Below are 26,467 nucleotides of genomic sequence, written 5' to 3' on the forward strand. Positions count from 1 at the left end.
GGGGGAGGTACAACCGTGCGGCTTCGGTGTATAAAAGCGGCCCCGCCGCTCGTGTCGCTGCTGTGGGTTTGTGGGGCTGCCGCCGAGCGGCTGCGACAGCGCCAGGCTGCAAGAACCGCTGTCTGACCCTGGCGAGGGTGCGACTGTTGGCGAGTGTCAGCCCGGGACGCGCATGAGCTGTTGGAGGAGCACTGAATCCTGTCCGAGGCTGGGCTCGTGGTGCCAGCCCCAGGGCCCGGCTTTGGGGGGCTGCGCGGGCTCCCATCCGTCCGCCCTCCTGATGTTGTTCTGCCGAGACTGTTCGGCTCTCGAGCAGGTCGGGTCCACACCGCCGCCAGCCCCTCCGCTCTGGGCTGTTGTACATCCCTATTCACATGATTTCAGGTGCTCCTGTGGTATGGAAGTCAGGGCTTGGCTGGTCGGTGCCCAAGGCAGCCGTTCTGTCTGGAGCACAGGGTGGTTATATCACCCACCATCTCTCCTAAACGGGCGCAGGGACTTCCCGCCGTGCTTGTGAAAGCCAAGGCTGAGCGTGCAAAAACACTTGGAGCTGCATCTCTCACTGCCAGCACTAGGTGTCAGGCAGTTAGCTTGGCTCTTGTGGTGGGAGCCGCCAGGCTTCGGCGAAGGAACGATGCATTGACGTGCCCTTGTGTGCTCTCCGCTGCCCCCAGTTTGTGTTCCAGTAGCTGCTGTTCTGCCGCACTTGGGGTCTCACGGCTAAACGTGCAGAAATAGCGCTCTGGGATGTACTGAGCTGCCCAAATCGGGTGAGAGAATGAGGTGGTTTTTATTCTCTGAAGAACAAGTGTCACTGCTGGGATCAGCACTGTGCTGTTAATCTGCCCATCTTGCAGGCGCTGTGGCACCACACACGGACGTGTGGGCAGTGAGTGAGCTCGTCCTGTGGTCTTTTCAACCATTCCTGTGTTGCAAAATCAGCTCTTTACCTCTCACCTTCATAACTGCTTCCCCTAAACGAGAGGGTGTTGCTGGCTACAGGTCACAGCCAGCTACCAGCTTTCAGCATAGTGCTGTTCCTGCAGCAGAGTCCTTTCTTCCTCTGTTTGTGTCCAAGTAGCACACCAGAAAATGCTTCTTTTAACAAATGTAGCACCTGTGGTGTAAAGTGCAAAAGGAGTCCGTGCTTGTCAGGCCACAGTCAAAGGAATAATCACCCTGATGGGAACTGGAATGATTGTGCTTTCTGGCAGGCGTGGTTTGCTCTCAGTATATTAGTTTCAAATGGGAAACTGAAGGAGGAGGGAGAAGCTGTGGAAGAATTGAAAACACATTTCAAGCTCATGTTGCAGCCTGTGACTTGGGGAATCCTTGGTTCAAGGCATGCCAATAATCACTATTGTTTTCTCAGAAAGGAGAAGCAGCCTGCTGGGGAAAGCCAGGCTTAGGAGAAGCAAGAATTCACCAGTCTGCAGAGGGCTTTCAAATGGTATTGCAGCTTCTGGCAGGAAGACAGGGGGAAGAAATGGCAGCCTGGATCCGACAGGCCCAGCCAGGACCCACGTTTCCATATGGAGACAAGTGCTGGGGTGTTCACACAAATAAGACTGTGAAGTACAAGCAGCAGTTTTGTGGACAAGTAAGAATGCCCAGGGCTCAAAATGAGGAAGGTTCAAGCCAACATCCAACTTTTGCACATGGCTTTTGGGGAAATAGCTTGCAGACCAGGAGAAATTGTCCTAGGAAGAAAGAGCTGAGCCAAGGGACAGAATGTGCCTGGTGAGAGATGTACCACGTGCCCAAAGAAAGCAACACAAGAAAGAGGCCACTTCAGCAGCACCACAGAATGGTCAGTTTTCTCTGCAGATTGTTTGGGAGCTGCATCCTGTGTGCAGGGTACAACATTTAACACAAAGGAGCCCATCTGCCTTGAGCTAAAGGAAAGTGTTGCCAGGAGAGTTTGGTATTGAAAAGAACGGCAGCCCCTGCAGATAGAAGTGGAAATGGACACGGAGGGGAAGCAGAAATAAAGGAAAGAAGAGATTTATCAAAGTGAAAGCAAAAATACAGAAATAGCAAAGGGGGAATAAGGAAAATCTCAGCAGATAACAGGCCAGAGCCTGGCTGCCAAGTGCCATTTCTGCTAAATGGCCCGATTTCACAAACATGATGTTGTCTCCAAAGAGTCCTGAGAAGAAATGGTGTCAGGGCTCTGAAGGGAAACTGCAAAAACCCCTCAAGGGTCAAGTTCAGGCTCTTGGAGATGCCCTGGGGTGCCTCTGAGAGCACCTACAACGCTCCCCGGGGTCCTGCTAAGAGCAAGCTTGGAAGACCTGTGGAGCTGCTGATGTTATGGGAAGGGGATAACAACTTCTCATCCAAGTGGTGCTTCAGACAGACACCTCTGTGCCCAGAAGCAGGACTCTGAGTGTGGGTGTAAACCGACGCAGCAGCAAAACACAGACTCTCTCTCGCCTCTGCTTTCTCCTCTCCCCGTTTCTCCCTCCTCCCTCCATGCACCAGCCTCTTTCTCACATCAAGCTGTGCCCAAATGACCACAATGAACCTTATCGAGCTGGAGACTTAGTTTACAACAGCGCTGAGCAGAAACCAGCCACAAAGAAATGACCTGGATTAAGGGATTTTGAGAGCGCCACTTCAATCCTCTTTACGTGCCCCTGTGTTCTCGCTGTTTATTTCTTTCCCCTCTCCTCTCTCACAGAAACTGCTGCTGCTTCCTCAGCCCCTGTTAGAGGGGCAATTCTAGGGCATTATCCTGACGTGAGGGGCTGTTTCCACTCTGCAGCCCACAAAGCCCAGAGGCCTTTCCGTTGCTTTGTTCCCGAAAGGCTCGCAGCGCCAGCAGCCACGGGGAAGGCAGCCAGATGAGAGTGCTCCCGTGCAGCAAAGGCTGACCACAAATGACAGGCTCGTACTGACAGCCAGCCCAGCCAGACAGACAGACAAATGCCTGTCCCTGGGTCTCCTCCTACTCCCCGAGTGATGCTGGATGCGCGGGGAATGCACCCAAAATGCAGGGACGAGGCGAGGCTGCTGGAGCTGCACCAAGGCACTGGCCCTTGGGCACCACGGGGGATGCTCAGTCTCCTTGCAGCAGCTTTCAGTACGTTCCTCTTCTCCCCTTTCATCTGGGCCCCTGGCGACACGCGCCCTTCCTTAGCCACTGATCACTTCAAGATGTGAGAAGCTGGTCTGGAAGGAAAGAGGCGGCGAGGGGGGAAATTCAGCCTCTGTCAGCGAGGCCTGAGAAGATGCAGGGAATCAGCAGCTTTGCAAGGCAAAGCAGTCTGGGAGCAATTTCTCCTGGCTTTTTTTCCCCTTCACTCCAGACATTTCTTTTGTTCCCAACTGGAAAAGATTTCAGGTTGGGTTTTGTTAAGGCTCTTTTCTCTCTGACACGCTCAGAAGTGCAATGCCCTTCTCAGCTCTCGGTATAAATCACACCCTAAATGAGCAGCTTCAGCACAGAGCTGTCTTCCTGCCACTTCTCTGTGCACTGCTGCTTACCTCCTGGTAATCAAACACCATTTACACTCTCTTCCTAACTTCAGGGATTTAGAGAGCTGCTGGAAGAAAAAGTTACACTTGTGCCATAACTGCAAAGGCTTTTCTGTGCAGGGAGGGGAAAAGTTGCAGCAGAGAGATGCACTGAATTGAGGCTGCTGGTTCCCCAAATTTGTGGTGAGGGTGAAGCTGAGGGGCCTCGACACAACTTGGTCCCAAAGCCCTTTGAGCATGGCCAGCATTTGGGTCAGGTTCTGAGAAACTTCTTTGTTTCCTTCCCATCAGGAGATGTGTTCAGCCCCTTACTTTAAAGGGCTTGTGTTGCATTTTGGTTTCACTTGGGTTTTCCTCCTTTTCTCACTGTGGCTTGGTTCTGTGCTCTCTGGTCCAGGCAGATGAGGAGCAGTGCTTTCAGCACACCATTCCCTTCCTGGCCTGTGAGGGGTCCTATGCCTGGTTCACCCAAGCAGCAGCTATATCCCCAGCTCCTCAGTCTGGGGCTCTGCTGAGAAGGGAGGATGGGATCAGAGAATTGTTTAAAGAGCTGGAAAAACTCTTGAAGCTGCTGCAGTCTCAGCCCTCCCCTGCCCAGCCCATCATTAACCCACAGCCCTCAGCACCTCAGCTCCACGGCTTTGGGATCCCTGCAGGGCTGGGCACTGCCCCAGCTCCCTGGGCAGCCTGGCACAGGGGCTGACACCCCTCTCAGGGAAAAGGTTCTGCCTCCTATCCTGGAGCAACTTGAGTGCAACATTTGCTCTTGCCCTATTGTTTATTACTTGGGCGAAGAGCCTGATCCCCAGCTCCCTGCAGCCTCCTGTCAGGGAGTGTCAGAGAGTGCTTCCGTCTCCCCTCAGGCTCCTCTCTTCCAGGCTCAACACCCCCATTCCCTCAGCCCCTCCCCAGCCCCTTGTGCTCCAGCCCCTTCCCCAGCTCTGTGTGCAGCTCTGGCCACGCTGCAGCCCCTCAGTGTCCCTGTGGCAGTGAGTGAGGGGCCCAGCACTGACACAGCCCTGGAGCTGCAGCCTCCCCAGGGCCCAGCACAAGCAGAAAGCAGCTGCTTCTCAGCACAGCTCTAAAGACACCTTCCTGGAGAGAAATGAACCCGCTCTCCCTGTGCTGCAGAGTTCTGTCACCGGGGCACCTGTAGGGCCGTGCTGCTCGCCCCGGGGCTCCTCCATGGCCGGGAGGCGGGCCACGGGAGGCGGGCTGGAGGCGGGGCGGAGCGGAGCCGAGCGGAGCCGGGAGCCGCAGCCGGGGTCGATGGGCGATGGGCGGCGGGCGCTGGGCGCTGCTCTGGGCGCTGCTGGCGGCTCTGCGCCCGCCCCGCGCCGGCGCCGGTGAGTGCGCGGGGACCCCGGGGACGGGAGAGGAGCGGGGGGGTCCCGGGGCGGCCCGCTGTTGGCAGTGGCTGCCGGGGAGGGTGTTTGCGCCGGGCACCGGGCTCGTTTTACTTGCAGACGCAGCTTGGTTTCGCTCGGACGGGTTTCACCCCGGTGCCCCCTCCCCGCAGCCCTTCTGCTGCTCGTCGGACCTCAGCAAAGCGTAAACCCCGGGGGGAAGCTCAGCAGGGATTCGGCTGCGGGTTTCGCCGTCCCTCTGCGGCGCGGTTGGGTCGCAGCCCTTTGCTGTGTGATGTGTCTGCGCTCGCTGGCGACACGGCGACAGGCAGGGACCGAGAGCAGCGCCAGAGCCGGGGTCTGTCCCGCTGCGTGCTGGGGAAACGCGGGGACACGCTTCGCGGTGCCGTCGGCCCCCGGCTTTTCAGCTCCACGTGCTTAGTCACCTCCGAAAAAGAAACGCAGAGGATCAGCCGTAGCTTCTGGGCTGAAAGGATGCTGTCGGCAGGGCTGCCGGGCGTTCGCTCGGAGCCTGGGAGCTGCTGGGGGTTTGCAGCCTGTGCTCAGAGGTGCTGGGGTCGCGAGGTCAGTGTGTGATGGGATTTAGGAGGGGGAAGCAGGAATGTGAGTGTTTGCTTTGGGCAGGGTGCAGTTAAAAGTCCTGACTCTGGTCGCAGCAGGAGTCTGCAGATTTAGCCCGGTTTACACAAAAGGCGGGAACTCCAACTCCAAAGGGGTCTCTTTGGAAGTCAGGTGAGGTCTCAGGGAGAAAATCACTCCTTTGACAGCTCCCAGGGCTTGGGGAGGTAGGAAACCTCTCCCGTAGGGGCCCTGCATTCCTCCTGCCTGCTCTGGATGCAAAGCGAACGCTCAACAAGTGCGTGAGCAGAAGCTGCTGTGGGCAGGTGAATTACTTCCAGTAATGGGAAATGCAGGCCTGGGAGCTCTTTGGCAGACCCGTGTGTTTTCTAACACCTTCCTCCCTGCAGCTGGGTGACTTGCTCTTTGAGTCATGCAGACGTGCAGCTCCCTGCTTTTTCATCCCTAGTAACTTATCTATAGCAGGCAGATTTTCTTGCCAAAGCTCCATTCCCTAGGCTGGTAACAGAGGAGGGCACGTGGGACCTGCTGGGCTGCACAGAAAGATCTGTCCCTGCTCGCAGTTGGAGCTTTGCTGGGATCCCAGGTGTTCCAAGAGAGCAGTGAGTGGATTTGTTTCCACACCAGCTTTTCCCTCAGACCAAGCCGCGGCGAGCGAGGGGAGCTGCACCCACACAGGCAGCCAGCTCCTGGGCTCCAGCCTGGGCTTCTGGAGCCAGCCCGAGCAAGTCAAAGCCCTTCAAAGACACCCCGTGAAGATACCCACCTCCCAAACAGCTGGGCATGGAAGGGGGGCTCGGAGGCAGAGCTTAGCCATGAGAAATTCCTCTGGTCACATGAGTCAGAGGGGAAAGTATTTCATTCCTGGGACAGCAAACACCTCTTTCCACTTAATCAGTATAGAAAATGAGGCTAAGATCCTCTTTGGCTTTCAATGGGAAGCAGCGTGGGGGATCAGAAAGCAGCCCAGGGCGGGCAGAGCGGCTGCCAAGGGCAGGGACTGCCGGCACACACCCGCGTCCTCCCGGCCGGGGCTCCCCGCTCCGGCCAGAGCTGGAAAGCTGCGAAATGCAGCATGAAAACAGCTGCTGGAGCTCGGATTGTGCCAGGCCACTCGTGGCTCCAGCCTGAGTAACCTCTGGGAAGAGCAGGGAAGGGGATTTGGGGTCGCTGGCTTGTTTGGTTTGACACGTCTTGTGGGAGCTGCCTGGCTGGTGCAGAGCTGGCGACCCGGCCTGCAAGTAAATGGCAGTTGGCTGGGTTTTACAGCAGTCACATGGCCTTTGTTTGTGTTGGGGTGGTAAGGCTTAGGAAGCAGGTTGGAAAAGCTTAGGGTCTTTCTTTTTTGTTTATCTTTGAAAGGGAAACCCATTGTTTTGTTTCAGAGCCAGGGAGAGCCTTGCTCTTTCCTCTGCAGAACCAGATCGGGCAGAGCTTAAAAACTCTTCTCAAGTTTCTCTCTAGAAGTAGCATTGCTTGAGGGTTAAAAATAGTGAGCAATTTAGCAAAAGGATAGATCCAGCCTCAAAAGTAGGTTGTGTGTTCCTGGCTCTCAGGGAGAAGCACACTAGGCTCGTGCCTTGTCGCTCGCAATAGTCATGACGTAGCTTTAAAAGCTTGTTGTTTGGTGTTTGGGCGCCAAGACCTGCCCCAAAACAAGCTCAGCAGAGCTCCAGGTAAGGGAAGAAGGTTGTGCTTTCCTACCTGCAGTGTTCTCTTTTACATTGTGAGTAGCTGTTGGGTTTTTTTTAGGGGGGGAGGTGTTCAGAAGCAGCAAATTAATGTAGGTTGGAATTCCTGTCTGACACAAAGCCTTTGCTTGCTGAAGGCAGCAAGGGACGTTTCCCCCTCTGGCTGGGGTTTCTGTGTGCCTGTGAGAGCTCAGCAACAGTCTGCTAAAAGCATCTGTTTGTGATATATTGTCTAGGCTTCATCTCTTCAAAAAGACACAGTTCTGTTTAGGGGGGGAAAGGCTTTACATGGAGCTGCTCTTCATCTCGTTTGTGGCTGGGGTGGGAAGTGCTGGGAGGGAGGAGGAAAACAGTCGCAGGAGTCGGGGTGTTTGATGAGTTGTAGGTGAGGGATGAAGCCCTTGGAAAGAGCTGTAAATAGCCTGGGAAGAGACTCTGGGAGAACAAGACTAAGTGGCAGCCGGCTCCTACACCCTGTCTGAAGGCATTTCTTCATCTGTCTGCAGCTGTTTCCCCGAGAAAAGCAGCTTGGTGGCGGCACTTTTGCTTAGCCAAAGAGTTTGTGGTGGGCTCAGAGAGCATCTCCCTCTTTCAGAGCAGCTCACCCTGCCCTGGGAAGGGAGCAGCGTCACCAGCAAACAACCTACAGGAGAGAAATCCCTGCTGGGGACTCTCTCTCTGCCCCAGCTGAAAACTCTGGAGATGGGGCCCCAAAAGGGGTTTACTGGAATAAAGTCCCAAATTCCTCCTGCCCAGGAATCCTTTTATATTGCAGTCCCGGGGGTGTGCTGTGGCAGAAATAGCTCCTGCCTCTCCCCTGACGAAGCTGCCCAGCACTTTCTTTAGCCTGGGCTGCTCCTATTTGTTTGTATTAAAAAGCTCTTTGTTTTTTTGGAGGTGCTGCTGGAAGGTGGTCAGTCCTGGCAGCCTCAGCTCCCTGCTTGCTCCTCGGTGCTCTTACGAGAGGTCTCAGAGATTTTGGGTGCCTTGGGCGTCTAGAAATGAGCCGCCTTTAATTACTAATGCAAGCAGTGGGGCTTTGCAGGGTTTTGGAAGGGGGCAGTTGCTGGCTGGGGGTAACACAGCAGAGGTCTCCTCTTGCAGGTGATGCTGACCAAAGCCGAGGTGCGAGGCTGTCGCTGTCAGCAGAGCCCCACCGCCCGCAGCGCAGCGTTGGCCGCTGGCCCCAGCAGAGCACGCCGCAGCCCTGGCAGCAGCCCCCAGCCAGCTCTCTGAAGTTTAACCCCACGGTGCGACACATCGTGATTAACGAGCACAGGGACGTCACCTTTAATTGCTCCATCAGGGTGCCCCAGCTGCTGCTGAGGCCAGATGCCCCCGGCATTTCCCTGTGGAAGGACGGGAGGGAGCTGCAGGCGCTGGATCGCATCGCCACCAGCCACTTTGAGATCTCTGACGAGGAGGAGGTGGCCATGACCTCCACTTTCAGGTAGCTAGTGCCATCCTTGGAGGGATGAGGCTGGGCATCTTGGGATTTCGATTAGGGCGAGCAGGCTCTCCCTAGTCCCCAAAGCCTTTCTTTGCTGGGTGTGTGCTGTGGGGTGTTGATGCTGGTTGAAGCCATCCCCAGGCGGGAGCTGTGTGTGGGGCAGGGCCCCCTGCAGAGCCCTGGCACGCTCTGTGTTCTCCCTGGCAGCATCCTCGCCGCCCAGCGCTCGGATAATGGCTCCTACGTCTGCAAACTCAACATCTCTGGCATGGAGGTGGTGTCGGACCCCATCTCGGTGCAGCTGGAAGGTGAGCCGTGGGGATGGAGCCTTGTGCCCTGCCTGGGTGACAGCCCCAGGGACTATGAGCTAGGGCCTATGAGCTGTCTTCCAGAAAAGGGGAGTCCTGCTTGGGAAATGGGCTTGTTGCTGGAGCTGGGCTCAGCTCTCTGAACCTTTTGCTTCTCTGCCTGCGTCCGTGCAGGGCTCCCGCACTTCATCCGCCAGCCCGAGAAGATGAACGTCACCAGGAACAGTCCCTTCAACCTCACGTGCCAGGCTGTGGGCCCACCAGAGCCTGTGGAGATCTACTGGTTTCGCAACAACATCCAGGTCAATGAGAAGCCCCAGATCTCGCCGTCAGTCCTGACCGTGCCAGGTGAGCCAGGCAGCATCCTTGCAACCGGGACGCCTCACCTCTGCGTGGCTACCAGGAAAGGGCAGGCTGGGAAGGTGTCTTGTGCCCTTGACCTCCTGTTAGGCTGTGTCACAAGGCTGTTGTGGTCTGCTGTGTTGCTGATGTTTGCCTGGAAAAGCTCAGCACTGTTACGTTGCCCAGGAGGTGTGAGAGAAATTGTGTACAGAGGTCAACAGAGGTCCAGCTTTGCAAAGGAGGTACCACAGAGGCTGCAAAAAGGAGCCCCAGGCTGTTGCTGCTCCATCCTCAAACTGCTCTTTTCCCTAAGCAAGAAGCATTTTCATTCCTACAGAGTGTGGTCATGCCAATGAGCAGGCTGCTGCTCTTACTGCTGGTCCTCTCTTAATGTCTCTGGAAGGCCTTAGGTTGTCCCTGTCAGGGTGTCTCCATGCAGCCCGGTGGAGCACGGGAAGAAAAGTCCTCCAAGGTCCCTTCCAACCCTACCATTCTACGATTCTGTTCCTCTGTGTAACATAAAACCCACCATGGCTTTGCTGCAGAGACAGAGGAGAGACTTCTTGCTTTGCTCAGGATGCAGAGGCCACTAGCTGGTTGTCAGCCAGCCCATAACCGACTCAGCTTGGAGTCCAAGAGCAGGCTTGAAAAGGCGCTGAAAGCCGGAAGAGGTGACTCATTGCTCTTGGATGCTCTTGCATCCAGCTGGCACATGCTAGCCAGGGGCACTGGGGCAGTTCCCCTCCTGGCCCAGGAGCCCCTTTGCACAGTGCAAATACTCGATGTGCCCAGCACATAGGGTAAGCCCTTCACCTTGTAACCTGCCCAGGGGAGACACATGCCCAGGAGGGCCAGCCCTGCACCTGTGGTCATGCATGAGATGCAAACCCCAAGCCCTGCTTTTGCCTGGGGTGATCTCACACGGGCCGTACCCACCCCACTATGGGAAACAAGCAGCGGGCCATGCTCGGGCATTTCCAGTGGCCCCCCAAGAGCTGTCTGTCTCCTCTGCCAGCTGGGATGTTTGAGCAATCTCTGCAAGGCAATCAGTCATGTGTTCCAAGCCGTGGTGGTGGGCTCTTCTGCTTTCTGCCTTTCCCTTTTCGCACGCCGAGGGAGCGCTTGCTCAGGAGGTTGTGCAACAGGGCGGCCGGTCCTTCAGCGGCGGGGAAGGGGGACAAGCTGCCTGGAGAGGGACAGGGTCACCCCTGGGCAGGAGCTGCCAAAGGCCACCAAGGGAAGCAGCGAGGGCGAAAGAAAAGGTCTTTTGTCTTGCTGGGGAAAGAAAATGAAGCAACGGCACAAGAGAGGAAGGCACAAGGGTTTTCTGTGGGCAGCAGGTGGGGAATCGGGGTGGTTTGGGTGCTCTGGGTAGGGTCAGTGACCAGGTCCATTTCCCCCGCTGCAGGGCTCAATGAGACGGCGCTGTTCAGCTGTGAGGCTCACAACAGCAAAGGGCTGACTGCATCCAGCCCGGCCCAGGTCAACGTGAAAGGTGAGGGGCAGCGTGATGCCGCCTTTGCCCGTCGGCTACGTGTGGCCAAGCAGGAGCTGCCCTGACCTCCCCCCTCCCCAGCAGCCCTTCTCCATGAGCTGTTTTGAGGACTTTGATCCTTCTTTTCCCTCAAATGAAACCTACATTTGAAACCCACGGGCATGCAGGTGGTGGCACGGTTACCCGGTGTGGTTCTGTCACCCCAGCATCACGCTGCAGGAGGAGGCACCAAAACCAGCCCGTTTGAGTGCAGAGCTGTGAGCCCCAGAGCAGGCTTCGGAAGGGCTGTATCACTCTTTTCCTTCCTTCACAACCAGGGCAGTGCTCGCACTTTTCCATAGGAAAGGGTGGAAATTGTTGACATTCCTGGTGGGAGCCGCTCTGGCAATGAGAGGAAGGTGTTCCCCGAAACATGCCACTGCTTGTGAGCAGCCCAGAGTGCTGTTTCACCTCACAAATACACAACAGGGTCAAAACAGCCCTGCAAGTGACTTTTGCCCTGCTTCCTCACGCCGGGCTGTGCGACACCCATGGCACGGTGACCGAGGCTGCCGGAGCCAGGGCAGTACCTGTGCTTCACACACCACCAGCCTGAGGCTTGGGGAAAGCCAGGCATGGCTTCCAGCTGACTGCCCTCGGCTTTCCCCTGCAGGGATCCCATCTGCTCCTGCCAGCGTGCGTGTGCTCAACAGAACGGCGGGCGGCATCGCGCTGTCCTGGGTGCCGGGCTTTGATGCCTTCTCTGCCTTCAGCAGCTGCCGTGTCCAGGTGAGCATCCCTACCCGGCTTCCCTTCCCTGGGGTGCTCCCAAGCAGGAGGGAATCGCTGCTGTTTGGCAGGATTTGACCAGGCTGTTCCTTTGGGCAAGCTGGGTTGGATTTTCCCGGCTGCTTTGAAGGGGAAGCTGGAAGGATGTCCCACCCTCGATCTGGGTAGATGGGGAGTTTGTGGGGGCATGAGCAGCAAGCTGAGTGCTGGGTGCAGGGACTGGGGCGGCTGGAGCACTGCCAAGGTGGACAGGAGGCTTGGAAGGAGCTTGGTGGTGTCTGCTCACAGAAAGAGGCTTTGCTGTGCCTGCTGCAAAGGGGATGGTCAGTGGAAGGGATCCCACAGACTGATGCAGGGGCCACGAAGCAGGCTTTCATCCTGGGAGCAGGGGGCTAGAGTGGGGCAGAAATAAGCTGTCATGGCAACAAGCAAGACACCTGCCTCTTGTGAGGAAAGCTGTGAGCCCTGGGTCTCTGTAGCCCCGAGAAGAGAAGGCTAAGGGGGGACTTTATCAGTGCTGGTAAATCCCTGAAGGGTGGGTACTGAGAGGATGGGGCCAGTGTTTGTTGTGTGGTGGCCAGTGCCAGGACGAGGTGTGATGGGCACAGGCTGGCACACAGGCAGTGCCCCTGGCACAGGAGGAGCAAGTCCTTTGGTGCTGAGGGGAGGGAGCCCTGGCCCAGGCTGCCCAGGGAGGGTGTGGAGGCTCCTTCTCGGGAGGTTTGGAGGTGGAGGTTTGTTCTCAGCTCTCTGCTCCTAGCATGCACCAGGGAGGAGCTGACTAGCTCCTAGACAAGGCAGGGAATGCCATCTTCTTGGCCTCAGCCCTGCAAGTATTTTCCACCTGCTCTATCTGCTTGACATCATTGGGTTGCACAGTTCAAGCCCATCTCCTGGTCTCTTGTGGGTGTGTTTTTAATGCTGGCTGATCTACACTCCAGCTGAGGTCACACGTGGAGGGGGGTAATGTTTGAAGCCAGGTAAAAGTGAAAGGAGTTACAGGGATGAAAGGTACTGGAGCTAATATTAGCACTGCATCCACTGGTGCCTTCCAGCTGGAGCTCGGGAAGTGGGGTGGGGAGCCAAGGAATTTCCTATGACTTCACATTCACGGTCTGTCACTAGGAAATAGCCTCTGGAATTGGAAAACAAGACGTGCTTTCTGGCAAAAACACAGCTGTGACTAAGCCCTTTTGCTCCCAGCCCCTTTGATAATGCCCTGGCTCGGGCAGCACAGCCCACCGACCCGCTGACTCACTTCTGAGCACGCTGGTGCTGAGAAGGGGAGCTGTGGCAGTCACACCTGGCAAGCCCAAGCTGCTCATATTTGCCAAAAGCCTGATTTTTTTTCCTTGCAAAATCAAATGAATGTGATGGGTTTGCTCCAGAAGACAAGTGGAGGACTGAGGTAGCCGAGCCAGGCTTGATGCTCATGAGCACAGCCGCTCCAAGTGATGCTTTCGGAAGCAGTTTGCACGTGCATCTGGTAGCTGCTCACTGCCTTCAAAGCATCTAGTGACAGCTTGGGGACCTCCTTAGCTTTAGGAGGCTGGAGGCTCTTCATTTCATTTCTCAGCTTTAGGAGGCTGAGGCTATTCATTCCATTTTTGCCAGTGTTGATACTGAGACCTGCGCCAGTGTTGGTACTGTGCACCTCGGGCCACCCTCGAGCAGAAGGGCCACCCCAAAACCATGCACAGAGGCTTTTGAGAGGACCATATGACCTTCTGCTTGTGGTTCATGCTGAAACATCTCTCGTGGGTTGTACTCACAGTTAACTGTCTTGCTTGCACTGGCATCCCTTGTTCTTGCTCTTCCCTCTTTCCTCCTGCCATTGGGGTTCAGGCCACTCTGGCAGCGCTTCCCACAAGATGGGAGCTGCAAAGGGCTGTGTGGGCGGCACCTTGGGTGCTCAGCAGCCAGCCCTCTGGGGAGACAGCAATTTCTCTGTGCAGAAAGCTTGACTTGGTTTTAGTGCATTGAATTCATCCGTGCTGCTAAACCTAAAGGTGGAGCCTGACAAGGTCTGTGATTAGTCCTGCACTGTCTGATGGCTGTGAGTTGTGAAGTCTAGTGAAGTGTTGCAGGAGAGGACTTTCCTTTGCCTGGGACTCACTGCCTGCTAAAGTTACTGGGTGCTTCTTTCGCTCTGTGCCACAGAGCAGACCATCTCTCCCTCCTTTCTGCACTGACAGGGATTTCACACACCTCTGCCACGTCCCCACCTCGACTCTTTCCTTCTGCCCGTGCATCGGAGCCCTCGCTCTGGGGCCCGTGCAGGGTCTTGCCATCAGCTCTGCAGCCACAGCCCTGCTGGGCTGAGGCAGGGAGGGAGGCAGGGCTCGGGGTCCTGTTTGCAGCTGTGGCATTCCCCCCGTGCCCGTGTCTCACCCCACAGGTTGCTGCTGACTAATCCCCGTTCCGGGGCTGGTTTTTCAATTAAGGTCAAGGAAGCTGTTCCACAGAGCAACGTGTCCCTTCGGCTCTTCAGCACCTCGGTGCCTCCCCACGTGTATCACATCCAGCAGCTGGAGCCCATGGCTGACTACAACATCCGTGTTTCCTGCCGCAACGAGGTGGGCTGGTCGGCGTTCAGCCCCTGGCTCACGGCCAGCACCACCGAGGGAGGTAGGAAACGGGGAGCAAAGGCTGAGGGAGGATGGTTTCCCCGCTGGGGTGATGCAGCTGTGCTTTGGGCAGGACCCTCTGGATGGGTGGCTGCTCTGGGGTCGTGGTTGCTTTACAGAGAGGGACATCTCGACTCTGTTGGTTGGGGAAAGGAAGTTTAGCCACGGGCAGCCACCTGCTGGGAATATTAAGGGCTGTGGGGAGCAGCATGTGCTTTCTCGTTGAGCTACAGCTCCTTTGCCATCAGCCTGCACCCATCCACCCCTCTCCCTGACTCCTGCAGCTCCGACCACGCCGCCACTGAACGTCACGGTGTGGTTCAACGAGTCCAGCTCCTCCCTGGAGATCCGGTGGGTGAAGCCGCCCCTGGGGAGGATCCACGGGGACCTGCAGGGCTATCACATCTGGTACAGGTGGCAGAACTCCAAGGGGTTGGTAAGTCACAGGCCAATGGCGCTAGGAAAAGTCCCAGCAGGCATCAAGCAGGGATGTCCAGTTAGATCCCGGTGCTTCCATCCATCTGTTCTGTCTCAGCTTGTCTGTCTGTCTGTCGCCTTGTGCCTTCACCCGGGCTCTGGCAGTACGAGCAATCTCTCTCTCGTGTGTCTTTGTAACTCGTGGTGTTGTCCTAAGCCATTCATATTGTGACCAGGCAGTGCTGCATGAAGCAGACACGAGGTTTCCCAGCTGCAGGATGCCAGCAGCCAGCCTGCTTTGAACACTCTGGGTATCTCAAAGTTGTTTTCTCTCCCCTGCTGAGGTGAAGGAGCACTGGCAGGGGCTGCCCAGATGGGCTGTGGAGGCTCCTTCTCTGGAGACATCCCAACCCACCTGGATGAGTTCCTGTGTGACCTGCTCTAGCTGGTGCTGCTCTGGCAGGGGGGTTGCACTGGATGAGCTTTCCAGGTCCCTTCCAGCCCTTGGGATCTGTGATCCCGTGAGGTTTGCTGCCATGGCAGCGTGTTTTGCTGTGGGATGCTCAGCCCAGTGTTGACAATCTTTGATGTGGCCTTTGGAGTGGCAATGTCTCTTGGCATTTTAATGGAGTCGGTCCTAAAGTCCCCGGGAGAATTTCTTCCCTGGGATTGGAGCTGTTCCTCACTCAGATGGGATTTATTCTGTGTGTTAACTCATCTGCAAACCCTTGGCACAGAGTTTCATGGCCCATGGAGTATTTTGAGGCCAGGGGCCTGCCTGTGAGCCCGTGAAGTCAAGTGGCACGACCTCTCTTGCCTTTCCCAGGGTTTGGGAAGCAGCCTGCAGGGATTTGCTTGGTTGGCCTGGCCTCTCAGGTAGTCCTGGCTCATCTCAGCTTGCCACAAAGCAAAGAGCATCCCATCCAGGCTCTTGCCCCCTGTCTGCAGCCCCCGGAGAGCTGCGCAGACGGATCCAGCTGTGGTTTGGGTTTCCTGTGTCCCGGGCTGAAAGCACAGAGAGGCACTGACAGCCTGAACCCAACGTGGAAAAAGTGACTCACATGCCCTATTTATTTTTTTCTGTAGGATGCTGCATTTTCTGTTCTGCTTTTGCAGCTCTGAAAGAGAGCACATATAGATCCAGCCCAAGTGAAGCCAGGGAAACAATGGCAGTGTCTTGTGACTGGCATGGAGAGAGAAAAGTGCTGACATATTTGTCATCTCTCAAGCAGAAAGCAAAAAAAAACCCAGAGGACTCACCCTTTGAGCCCTGGGGAGGCTGCCTTTTGTTGTTGTTATTGCCCCAGTCAGGTGCTTACTGGGTGAAAGTTGTGCTTGGGTTGCTGGTTTAGTAGCTGCTCTCAAAAACCCCGGTGGTGGGGAGTGAGTTCAGGTGGGAGGCAGCAGCGCCAGGGACCTTGGCTCTTTGATCTGCAAAGAGCCAGTTGTGTTTGGTGCTGATTTGTTTTGTCAGGCAAAAAAAAACCCCCAAGGGTGAGAAGCAGCCAAGGGCAAGGGCCAGCATGGCTTTTGATAAGGGAGAGGCAGAAGGGCTGGAGCCCGAGCTGTGGCAGAGCACCGAGGGTTGGTGCAGCGCCTGCTTCTCCCAGCCTCCCACCAAAAGGGGCTCCTCAGCCCACAGACAGACTCTGAAAGCACAGGAGCAATGTGCTCGCTGTCCAGCGGAGCTCTGATGCCTCAGGAAAGGAAGTCTCTCGAGTTTTGTTCCTCTAGACAGGCTAAATGCCCCCAGATAGCCACGGGTTTAGCAGGATACCCAGGAGGAAGGGGGTGTCCTGCATTTGTGTGTCAGCAGGGCCACCTGCAGGCCTCTTCTCTCTCCACAACCAGCTTAAAGACTTTAAAAAAGCTCCCTAACCAAACCAAAACGAGGGTTTATTCCAGTCTTTAACCAGCAGCTCTTGCTTGAGCCGAGGCTGCCAGGACTGGGACGTGAAGAAATTCCTCAGCTACCACAAGGCTGCCAAAGGCTGCTGGACGCCGGTGGTTGTGTCCTGCCAGAACCCTCACGCTCTGTTTGCTATCAGCTGGGCTCTGTCCTCAGGTGACCCAGCAGAGCCCTCTCCTGCATGAGACAGCACGTTTCGAGGCTGGCAGCAGGGCAAAGGACCAGGGCTGTGTTTGCAGTGCGGGAGGCGGGAGTGTCGTGGCACTGCCTGGCAGTGCAGATGTGCTCCCGTGCTTCACGTCCTGTTTCAGTGGCTTTCTCATGGCTGCAGACAGCAACCAGTTCCCTCTGAGCAGCTCTGATTCCCTCCTCCTTTTGCTCACCGATCCCCCCAGGCCGTGTGAGACGCTCAGGCAGGGGAGGGAGCCGGGCTCTGCCAGCCACAGATGTTCTCAGCAGCTGAGGGGCGGTGGGGAGCAGCAGCAGGCACTGGAAAAGGCCAGGACATGACAGGGAATTTGCAGGGAAAGACCCACTTGTGTTTTTACTGAAGGGAGCAAGATCAAAAGGTCTGTGCCACGGAGCACACTGGCTCCTGCCACGGGACCAGGCGTGGGAACACGCCCTTAAAACTGGAAATGTTATGAGCTTGACACAAAAAGCACAGCCAGAAAATATCTGCCCTAAGAGCTGCTTTCCATGGCAGGGCACTTGGACGATGGAGGCAGGGGCTGACAAGCGGGGGATGCCGGTGGGAGGAGTGGTGGTGGCGAGCGCCGAGGCTCACGGCCCCCCTGGCATGAGCCACGGGCAACCGGCCGCCATGGAGGGGGACAGGGCTCTGCTGGCCAAGCCAACTGCACTGAGTGCACGACATGCCTTTCCCCCTTCCTCTGAGATTGCTTTCCTGCCTCTCTGCCGCTTGTCCCAGAGCCATCCGGCCCTCCCAGGCAGGGCTATTCATCTCTGCAAATAGCTCGCTGCCGCCTTTCCTCTGGCCTCCTGAAAGCAAAGCAGCAGCGCACAGCTTTGACCAGGGGGAGCAATCCCCGACCCATCTCCAGCTTTGGCCCTCTGGCTGTCCGTCCCCCCCAGCCCAGGCTTCTGTCCCCTTGGTGTCTCCAGCAGAACGCCTCGGCCGAGGCCCGTGAGAACGCCAGCGTGGCCGTGCTGCCCGTGCTGGCCACCAACGCCACCTGCTCCGTGCGCGTGGCCGCCGTCACCAGGGGTGGAGTGGGACCCTTCAGCAGCCCCGTGGAGGTCTTCATCCCCGGCAGCGGTGAGGAGGTGGCCCGGGGGCAGGGGGGGCCGGGGGGGAAACAGGCAGGACGTGCTTTTCCTCGCCCGTTTGGCATCCTTCCATCCCCCTCCGGACTCTTTTCCCTCTCAGCCAGGCTGTCAGCCAGGAACCCGGGTGCTTTGGCGTGCCCTGGTAGCCAGGAGTGGGTTTGGTTTGAGGCCATGGGCAACCCTCCCCCAGTCCCTGGGTGCTGCAGGCTGCTGCCTTCACCGCCTCCACTCATACAACAGGAGCAAAGCACCCAAACGGCTGAAATGAACCTTAAAACCACCCAAAATGAAGCCTTGAGCCACGAGGGTGTGTAATATGCACTGTGCACTGGATGGGCTGTTTTCTCAGGATCAATAACCTCAGCCCCCTCTTCGACCCCAGCCTCCGGGAACGCCGACTCCTTCGTCGTAGCCCTGGGCTTCATCTGCGGGACGGTGGCTGTGGGGCTCATCCTCTGCCTGTCCGTGCTCGTCCAGAAGAGATGCGTGGAAACTAAATACGGGTAAGGCACGGGGACAAGGGCTTGCAGAGGTGCCCTGGGCTGGGCAGGTCGTGGGCACACGGGGCAGGGGGTGGCCAGGCTGGTGTCAGTTGCCATGGGACGTGAGTTGTGGTGTCTTTGCCGCGGGTGGGTTTGTTTCGGTGCCTGTGGCGAGGGACTGGCTGTGTTTTTCCTGCGTGTCCCCTCCCTTCCTTTGCACAGCAGTTCACCTTTCACTCCCTATTCCTATTTCTAAAGGGAAGTGGACTTGTGCAGCTTGGTATGGGAAGGGTGGCCAAGGCAACTTGACGGGGAGGTGAGAGAGCTGAGATGTATTAGTGTCCTGTGGCCTAGAGGAGCCGCCTCCCCTGCCCTGTCACACGCCAGATCTGTGGTGGTCCAAAGGCTCGGCGTGGCAGGAGTGCAGAGACAACCACTGCACTGCAGGAGTGGGGTTTGAATCATGCAGACAAAGGGCTGCTTTCTGCCACAGTGAGCCAAGGCTACTCACTCACCCTGTGACTTTCTAAGTGCTCCTCTTCTTGTTAAACAATTGTGGTGCTGGCAGCTTTTCTCATCACTTGGGTGTCTGCTGCCAAACCAGACCTGTGGTGTAATTAACTCCTTTGGAAGAGCATCATTTCAGTTAAGGGAGTTTGTTGATCTGGTGAAGGGATCCCACACACTCCCATCTTCTGGGGCATCCCAGTTTGGAAACTGGTGGTGTGTAAGGCTCTGTTTCCTCAGAGACCGAGCAAGGGAATACATGGCTTTAGGAAGCGGTAGATCTGGGCACCGTGTTCCTACCAGCACAGATTGCTCTCCAAGTAGGAAATGAGTACCCCATTTCCTCCCCAAAAACCTGCTCTGTGACTCACTCCTCGACAGATCAGCCTTGTTTACCAAGTGGCTGTTTTGCTTGAGCATTGTAAGCAGTGGCACTCATCCACTAAGAGGGAAACGACAAGGATGAGGGGGGAATGTGCACCTCCTCCTTCCCTCCCCACACCCCTGCCTGTGCCAGGGCTGCCTGCTCCTTTGTTAGGGAGCGTGTCCCAGCAGGGTCTGTTTCTCCCCCTCTCCCACAGGAACGCTTTCAGCAGGAATGACCTGGAGCTGGCAGTGAGCTACAGAGCCAAGAAGTCCTACTGCCGGAGAGCTGTAGAGCTGACACGTGAGTGTGTTGGTTTGTCCTGTGAGGAGGTTGTTATCACGGCAGAGATGTGTCTGCAGGTCAGAGCTGACCTGGGCTCCTGTTCCCCTCTCCTGCAGTGGGCAGCCTGGGTGTCAGCAGTGAGCTCCAGCAGAAGCTGCAGGATGTTGTCGTGGACAGGAATGCTCTCAGCCTGGGGAAGGTCCTGGGAGAGGGTGAGTGCTGGGGCTGGAGAGCTGGGGATGGTCATATGGAGCAGGGGCTGCCACTCTTACCTACATCTTCCCCCAGCTCCAGACCCAGGGGATGTAGGGGAGATGGTGGGTCAAGATGACCGGAGAATCATAGAATCATTTTGGTTGGAAAAGACCTTTAAACTCCTGTTGTCCAGCCCTTCCCCTCACCCTGCCCAGCCCACCACTACCCCATGGCCCTCAGCACCTCAACTCCACAGCTTTGGGATCCCTCCAGGGCTGGGCACTCCCCCAATCCCTGGGCAGCCTGGCACAGGGGCTGACACCCCTCTCAGGGAAACAGCTCTGCCTCAGCTCCAACCTCAACCAACTTGAGGCTGTTTCCTCTTGTCCTCTCACTTGTTACTTGGATGTAGAGACTGACCCCCAGCTCACTGCAGCCTCCTGTCAGGGAGTTGCAGAGAGTGCTCCTGTGTCGTCTCAGGCTCCTCTTCTCCAGGCTGCACATCCCCAGTTCCCTCAGCTGTTCCTCATAAGACTTGTTCCCCAGCCCCTTCTCCAGCCTCCTTGCCCGTCTCTGGACACACTGCACACCAAGTGCCAGGACCTCTGGGTTCCTGTCCTCCTTTTGCTGAGGAGACACCCCTGTAGCCTTCTGAGAACAAGGTCTCCACCTTAGACCACTTCAGATCTTGGAGGCCACAGCAGTGTCCCGAAGGAGGTGCTTTAGGCTGTGGATGAAGTGGTGTCTTGTCTCCCGCGGCGCAGGGGAGTTCGGGTCGGTGATGGAGGGCCGTCTCAGCCAGCCCGAGGGCACCCCTCAGAAGGTGGCTGTGAAGACCATGAAGCGTAAGTCACCACCCTGGCCTCACAGGGCATGGGGTTGTTTGTGCCAGGGAGCACCAGTGCTCCTGCTGCCCAGCTCGGGCGGTGCATGCTGGCTCTGTCTGTGGGGCTGCCGGGCTCCCTGCCACAGCTCCTGGTGCCGCTCAGGAAGGGGCACCCGTGTTGGACAGCCAAGGGGTCTGGGAGAGGGCAAGTGCTGGGGATGGACACAGGGAGCAGAGGCTGCCACTCTTACCTACGTCATCCCCCAGCTCCAGGCCCAGGGGATGTGAGGGAGATGGTGGGAGATGACCAAGTGCCAAGGGAGGTCCCTTCCCCCTGACCCAAGTGGGAGCCATGCTGTGAAGGGAGATGGCAGCAGTGATTTGGGGTGGTAAAGCTCTTGGGTTTTTAAACCTCTTCTGGTTTTTTTCCTGCTTCCCAGTGGATAACTTCTCCCAGAGGGAGATAGAAGAGTTCCTCAGCGAAGCAGCGTGCATGAAGGACTTTGACCATCCCAATGTCATCAAGCTCCTAGGTACGGGCTGTCCCCCCTTGCCCTGCGGCTGGGCTTTGGGCTGGGGGCTGGCCTGGGGAGTGCTCAGGCCCCCTCATAGCTGCCTTTGCCCACTGTGAGAGCTGTGTGTGCTCCCCAGGCGTGTGCATCGAGCTGAGCTCGCAGCAGGTGCCCAAGCCCATGGTGATCCTCCCGTTCATGAAGTACGGCGACCTGCACAGCTTCCTGCTGCGCTCCCGGCTGGAGATGGCCCCCCAGGTAACAGCACGGGGGCACAGGGGCAGCAGCAGCGTGGGGACGTGCCTCCTGGGGGACAAATCTGCCACCTCTGCCTTCTGAGAAGAGGACTCGGTTGTTGTCTTCCTCCCTGCCCCTGTCGGGTGGCAGTGGTGGCATCCAGCTCCAGCAGCCCTAGACAGGGAAGCCTCTCATGTCAAACCAAACACGCTGCCCAAATGCCTTGTGCTAACCCCCACCTTCCCTCCCCAGTTTGTGCCCCTGCAGACGCTGGTGAAGTTCATGGTGGACATTGCCCTGGGGATGGAGTATCTGAGCAGCCGGCAGTTTCTGCACAGGGACCTGGCAGCTCGGAACTGCATGTGAGTGAGTTTCCCTCTGCTTCGTCCTGGTGTGTCTGGTTCTGGGATCCCCACCTCAACGAGGGCAGGGAACTCTAGAAGGAGAGAGGCCAGTGCAGGGCTGATAAGATGCTGAGGGGAAGGGAGCATGTGTATGAGGAGGAAAGGCTGCAGCACTTGGGGCTGTGCAGCCTGGAGAAGAGAAGCCTGAGCTCAGGGGGCTTTCTCCCTGCTGATAAATCCCTACAGGGTGGGTGTCAGGAGGCTGGGGCCAGTGTTTGATGTGTGGTGGCCAGTGCCAGGACAAGGGTCACAGGCACAGGCTGGAACACAAAGTGCCACTGGCACAGGAAGAGAAAATCCTTTGATGCTGAGGGGAGGGAGCCCTGGCTCAGGCTGCCCAGGGAGGGTGTGGAGGCTCCTGCTCAGGTTCCCAACCCCAGCTGGACACGTCCCTGTGCCCCCTGAGTCAGGGAAACCTGCTGTAGCAGGGGCTGGGGCAGCTCTGCAGGGCCCTTCCAGCCCCCACCAGGCTGGGATGCTGTGTGGATAGCTGAACACCTGTGGTTTTAGAGCACAATTTCAACAAACCCTCCCTTGGTGTTGTGACACGTGGGAAACAGGCTGAGCTTCAAATTTCTGCTTCAGACTTTGGCTCCTGAGACTCCTCCCTCTTGTCATTCCCCGGCAGGTTACGGGACGACATGACGGTGTGTGTGGCTGACTTTGGCCTGTCCAAGAAGATTTACAGCGGTGATTACTACCGGCAGGGCCGGATAGCAAAGATGCCAGTGAAGTGGATCGCCATCGAGTCGCTGGCTGACCGTGTCTACACCACCAAGAGCGACGTGGTATGGCCATGTGCCTGGGCAATGAGGGCAAGAGCCAGCTCTTGGGGCAGTCACAGGATCATAGAATCCCAGAGGGTTGAAAGGGACCTCCAGAGCTCACCCAGCCCCTGCTCAAGCAGATTCCCCTCGCTCAGGGGGCACAGGAATGTGTCCAGGCAGGTTTGGAAACCTCCCAGAAAGGAGCCTCCACACCCTCCCTGGGCAGCCTGGGCCAGGGCTCACCCTTACAGTAGTTTTTTGTTATGTTTAAGTGGAACTTTTTGCGTCCCAGCTTCTGTCCATGTTGTTCCTGTGCCAGGACAGAGACTCATAGAATCACTTCAGTTGGAAAAGCCCTTGAAGCTGCTGCAGTCCCAGCCCTGCCCTCACCCTGCCCAGCCCAGCACTGACCCACAGCCCTCAGCACCTCAGCGCCACGGCTTTGGGATCCCTCCAGGGCTGGGCACTGCCCCATCCCTCTGGGCAGTCTGGCACAGGGGCTGACACCCCTCTCAGGGAGACAGTTCTGCCTCATCTAAACCTCCCTTGGGGCAACTTGAGGCCTTTTCATCTTGTCCTATCACTTGGATGTAGTGACTGACCCCCAGCTCCCTGCAGCCTCCTGTCAGGGAGTGTCAGGGAGTGCTGCTGTCTGCCCTCAGCCTCCTCCAGGCTCAACACCCCCATTCCCTCAGCTGCTCCCCTCAGAGCTCCAGCCCTGCTGCCCATCCCAGAGGAGCAGGAGGCCGTTGGGAGCGGGACACGCTGACCTTTCTCCGCCTGCCCAGCCCCCTGCAGTGGGCCGCTCGCCTCTCTGTGCCACTGCACGTTGTTTCCCCTTTTGAGGAGAGCAGGACGGGAGTGACAAGCCTGGGCATTGTGTGAGGGCCCAGTGGACGCTGGGCAGTGACCTTTCCCCGTGAAAAGCCTCATTCTTTGCTCCTGGGCACGTCCTTTCCCTGTGTCTGGCAGTGGGCTTTCGGCGTGACCATGTGGGAGATCGCGACGCGCGGGATGACGCCTTACCCAGGGGTGCAGAACCACGAGATCTACGAGTACCTGTGCCATGGGCAGCGCCTCAGAAAGCCCGAGGGCTGCTTGGACCAGCTGTGAGTACCATCACCCTGCCTCTGGGCTCTGCTGCAGCCACAGTGCTCCCTGGTTGCTTCCAGACCACCTGAGCACCGCTTGCCCCTCGGCTGTTTCTGTGGGCTGCAGCTCTTTGTGCTTTCTGGCTCTCAGTTGCTGATGTCTGTGGATTTGTGGCCAAGAGCCCCTGAAGCTGTGCATGGCAGTGCAATCAAAGCCCATTCCAGCGTTCCTTTGCTCCTACCTGCTGCAAATCTGCAGCTGCAGGGAGATGGGTCTGCACGGGACAGGGAGTCAGTCACCTTCCGCCTCACCAGCCCCCTTTCTCCCACAGCTCCCAGAGAGAACAGTCAGCAGAGACTGGGTGCTTTAAAGCGTGGCAGGGACTTACCCTTCCTAGGGAGCTCACAAGAATGCACACACAGGTCAGCTCAGAGGAAAGCCAGAATGGTGTCAGTCAAAATCAGAGTCACAGAGTGACACCCCAAACCCTTGAATGTCTGCCTCAGCTCCTGAGTGTCGAGGTGCCTAATGAAAGCCAGATGCCAGAGCAGAGCAGCCCATCACACAGGCAGCAAAAAGCATCTTCTTAGCTCAAGGCCAATGGACGCCCAGAGATCCCCACAGCCACCCCGGTGTGTTTGCAGGGCTGAGCAGGGGGACGGCCCCGTGGTGACAGGAGCAGTGTCCTCTGCACTTTGGGCTGGAGGAATCTGACCTTTTCAGCATGTTATTTGTTATTTTTTGTATTAGGCTGGTTTTGGCCAGAAGATGTTGGCTGGTGATGTTGTTCCCTGCCCCACAGAACTCGCTGTAGTTGCTTAAGGGCCCTTTGGTGCCTGGAATCTATGAATCTGGAAAGGGAGACAGCAGAAACCCCAGACCTTTGCATTTCTGAGCACCTCAGCAAGGGGTTTTCTCCCAAATTTCCTTCCTGAGTTTTCCTGCAGCTCCATTCCAGCTGAAAATGTTTACACAGCCCCCCTGCAGACCTGAGAGCTGCAAATACACAACTGGTTAAACCGGGGGAGCTGTTTGGAGTCACACACCGGTTCCTCCGAGGCCCCTCTCCCACACATGTCCCTGAGGAAGCAGGAAAGGAACCTTTCATCTGCTCCAGCCTGCTGCAGGGCATGGGACTGTGTGCCCTGACACCCAGCCTGGAATTGGCCACCTGCAGGAAGGAGGAGAGAGCGCTGGGTGTCCTGGGAGCAGAGCTGGGATGCAGATGGCAGGGCTGCAGCTGGCTGCCTCTGCCCAGCCCTCCCTGAATACCAAGCCCATCAGGGGCAAGCAGCCTAAGCAGAGCGAGCTGGTTTTGCTCTGTTGCAATGCAGAGTGTGAAGAGAAGCAGGGAACTGGCTCCCAGCTGGCCTGGGCTGCTCCTCTGTGGGATACCCACTCTCCTCTCCCGCTTTGCAGGTACGAAATCATGTCTGCGTGCTGGAGGGCCGACCCCGCCGCCCGCCCCACCTTCTCCCAGCTCAAGGTCCATCTGGAGAAGCTGCTGGAAAACCTGCCCACTGTCAGAAGCTCCGGGGACGTCATCTACATCAACACCAGCCTGCCCCAGGACAGCCCCAGCCCGGATTCCACGCAGGACTCGGGCTTCCCGCAGGCGGACTCTGACCCGGAGCCCGGGGACGCCGGGGAGCCCTGTTCCCCTCCAGCCCGGCCCGCGCTGGTGCCCGTGGACGTCCACCACGACCAGCCCTGGGGCACGACAAGGTACGTGCTGGAGGAGCAGCTGCCTGGCCCTGCTGAGGAAGCCTACGTGCCCCTGCTGCCCATGGCCCAGGCTGGCACCCTGCCCGCCGGCGAGTGCCCGGGGCCGCCCTGCACCCAGAGCTGCGCCCAGAGCTGCGCCCAGAGCTGCGCCCAGAGCTGCGCTGAGGACTCGGCAGTGCTGCTGTGAGAGCGAGGGTAGGGTCCCTGTGCAAAGCAGGGTGGCAGGAAAAGGACACAGAGGGTCTATTTTAATAAAGAGTGGTCTGGTTTGATTTCTTACTGAGTGTCCCAGCGGAGCTTGGCCCGGCCCAGGAGCCCTTTGCCGGGCTGAAGTGACGGGGGGTTGTGGTTGAACACTGTTTCTTTGTTGCTGGAGTGAGAAGCTTTGGGTATGGGAGCTCCTTACAGCTCTCACAGGTGAGGGGCATCCCCTGAGCCCCCCAGCAGTAACTGGGCTGGTGGGTGCTGAGGTGTAGGGCTCACAGCCCGGCTCCTCTGTGCTGCCCTGCGTGGGGTTGGCTTTCCCTCAGCCCAACACAGGGGCAGGCAGCCGCTTACAGCCTTTTTTTGTTCCCCTTCTTCCCTATTTGTCACAGCTTTTGTGATGGGCAGCCCTAGGGCTGGTCTGGGCTCCTGCTCCACGGCTTGCTGGGGGCTTTCAAGCTCAGAGACTCAGTGAGTGCTTCCCTGTTCCCCTCTCCTAGAGAGCAGGTTCCCGTCTGTGCCAGCCACACACCCAAAAACCATCGGTCCTGGGGCAACGAGAGGGAACCAGGAGCCTGTAAGGGGTGTCCCCGGAAGGATGAGGCCGCCCTGGTCCAGCCTGTCCCTTTTTCCTCGCTGCCTCTTTTCCCTTTGGGGGCATTTCTGCTCTTTCCACAGCCAGGGCTGCTCTGTAGACACGGTGCCCAGCAGATGGAGCCGGGACCCTGCGCACCACCCGCAGCCCCTCGCATCTCCGGCTGGGTGCAGGGATGGGGAGGGGGGAATGGGGAGAGGGAGGAGGTGCAGGAGTGGGGATGGGGATGCAGGGATGGGGAAGGGGGTGCAATGGCTGGGAAATGAATGCAGAGGCTGGGGAAAGGGGGTGCGGGATGGAGTAGGAGGTGCAGTGGCTGGGGAAAGAAGTTGCAGGCTGGGGAAGGGGGTTGCCTGGATTGAAAAGGGGTGCAGGGATGGAGAAGGAGGTGCAGTGGCTGGGGAAGGGAGTTGCCTGGATTGAAAAGGGGTGCAGGGATGGAGAAGGGGTGCAGTGGCTGGGTAAGGAGTTGCAGGATGGGGAAGGGGGTTGCATGGATTGAAAAGGGGTGCAGGGATGGAGAAGGGGTGCAGTGGCTGGGTAAGGAGT

General features: G+C 57.6%; 1 protein-coding gene across 3 annotated transcripts; it reads left to right on the forward strand.

Annotated features, from left to right (window-relative positions):
* Positions 1-4,708: 4,708 nt before the first annotated feature.
* MERTK (MER proto-oncogene, tyrosine kinase) lies at positions 4,709-25,391 on the forward strand. Of its 3 annotated transcripts, none has more exons than XM_061989375.1 (19): positions 4,709-4,826; positions 8,222-8,567; positions 8,775-8,875; positions 9,050-9,223; positions 10,626-10,712; positions 11,365-11,480; positions 13,925-14,108; positions 14,392-14,543; positions 17,559-17,712; positions 18,073-18,226; positions 19,294-19,379; positions 19,478-19,573; positions 20,321-20,401; positions 20,823-20,915; positions 21,034-21,152; positions 21,384-21,493; positions 22,164-22,323; positions 23,275-23,411; positions 24,814-25,391. In XM_061989375.1, exons 1-19 carry the CDS (start codon positions 4,757-4,759, stop codon positions 25,304-25,306), a joined length of 2,913 nt encoding a protein of 970 aa, XP_061845359.1. In that variant the 5' UTR covers positions 4,709-4,756; the 3' UTR covers positions 25,307-25,391. The 3 variants fall into 3 exon arrangements, with proteins under 3 accessions (XP_061845359.1, XP_061845361.1, XP_061845360.1); XM_061989377.1 differs by having other exon boundaries at positions 18,106-18,226; XM_061989376.1 differs by having other exon boundaries at positions 17,562-17,712.
* Positions 25,392-26,467: the final 1,076 nt, after the last annotated feature.

This window comes from Colius striatus, chromosome 2 (genome assembly GCF_028858725.1).
Source record: "Colius striatus isolate bColStr4 chromosome 2, bColStr4.1.hap1, whole genome shotgun sequence".
NCBI lineage: Eukaryota > Metazoa > Chordata > Aves > Coliiformes > Coliidae > Colius > Colius striatus.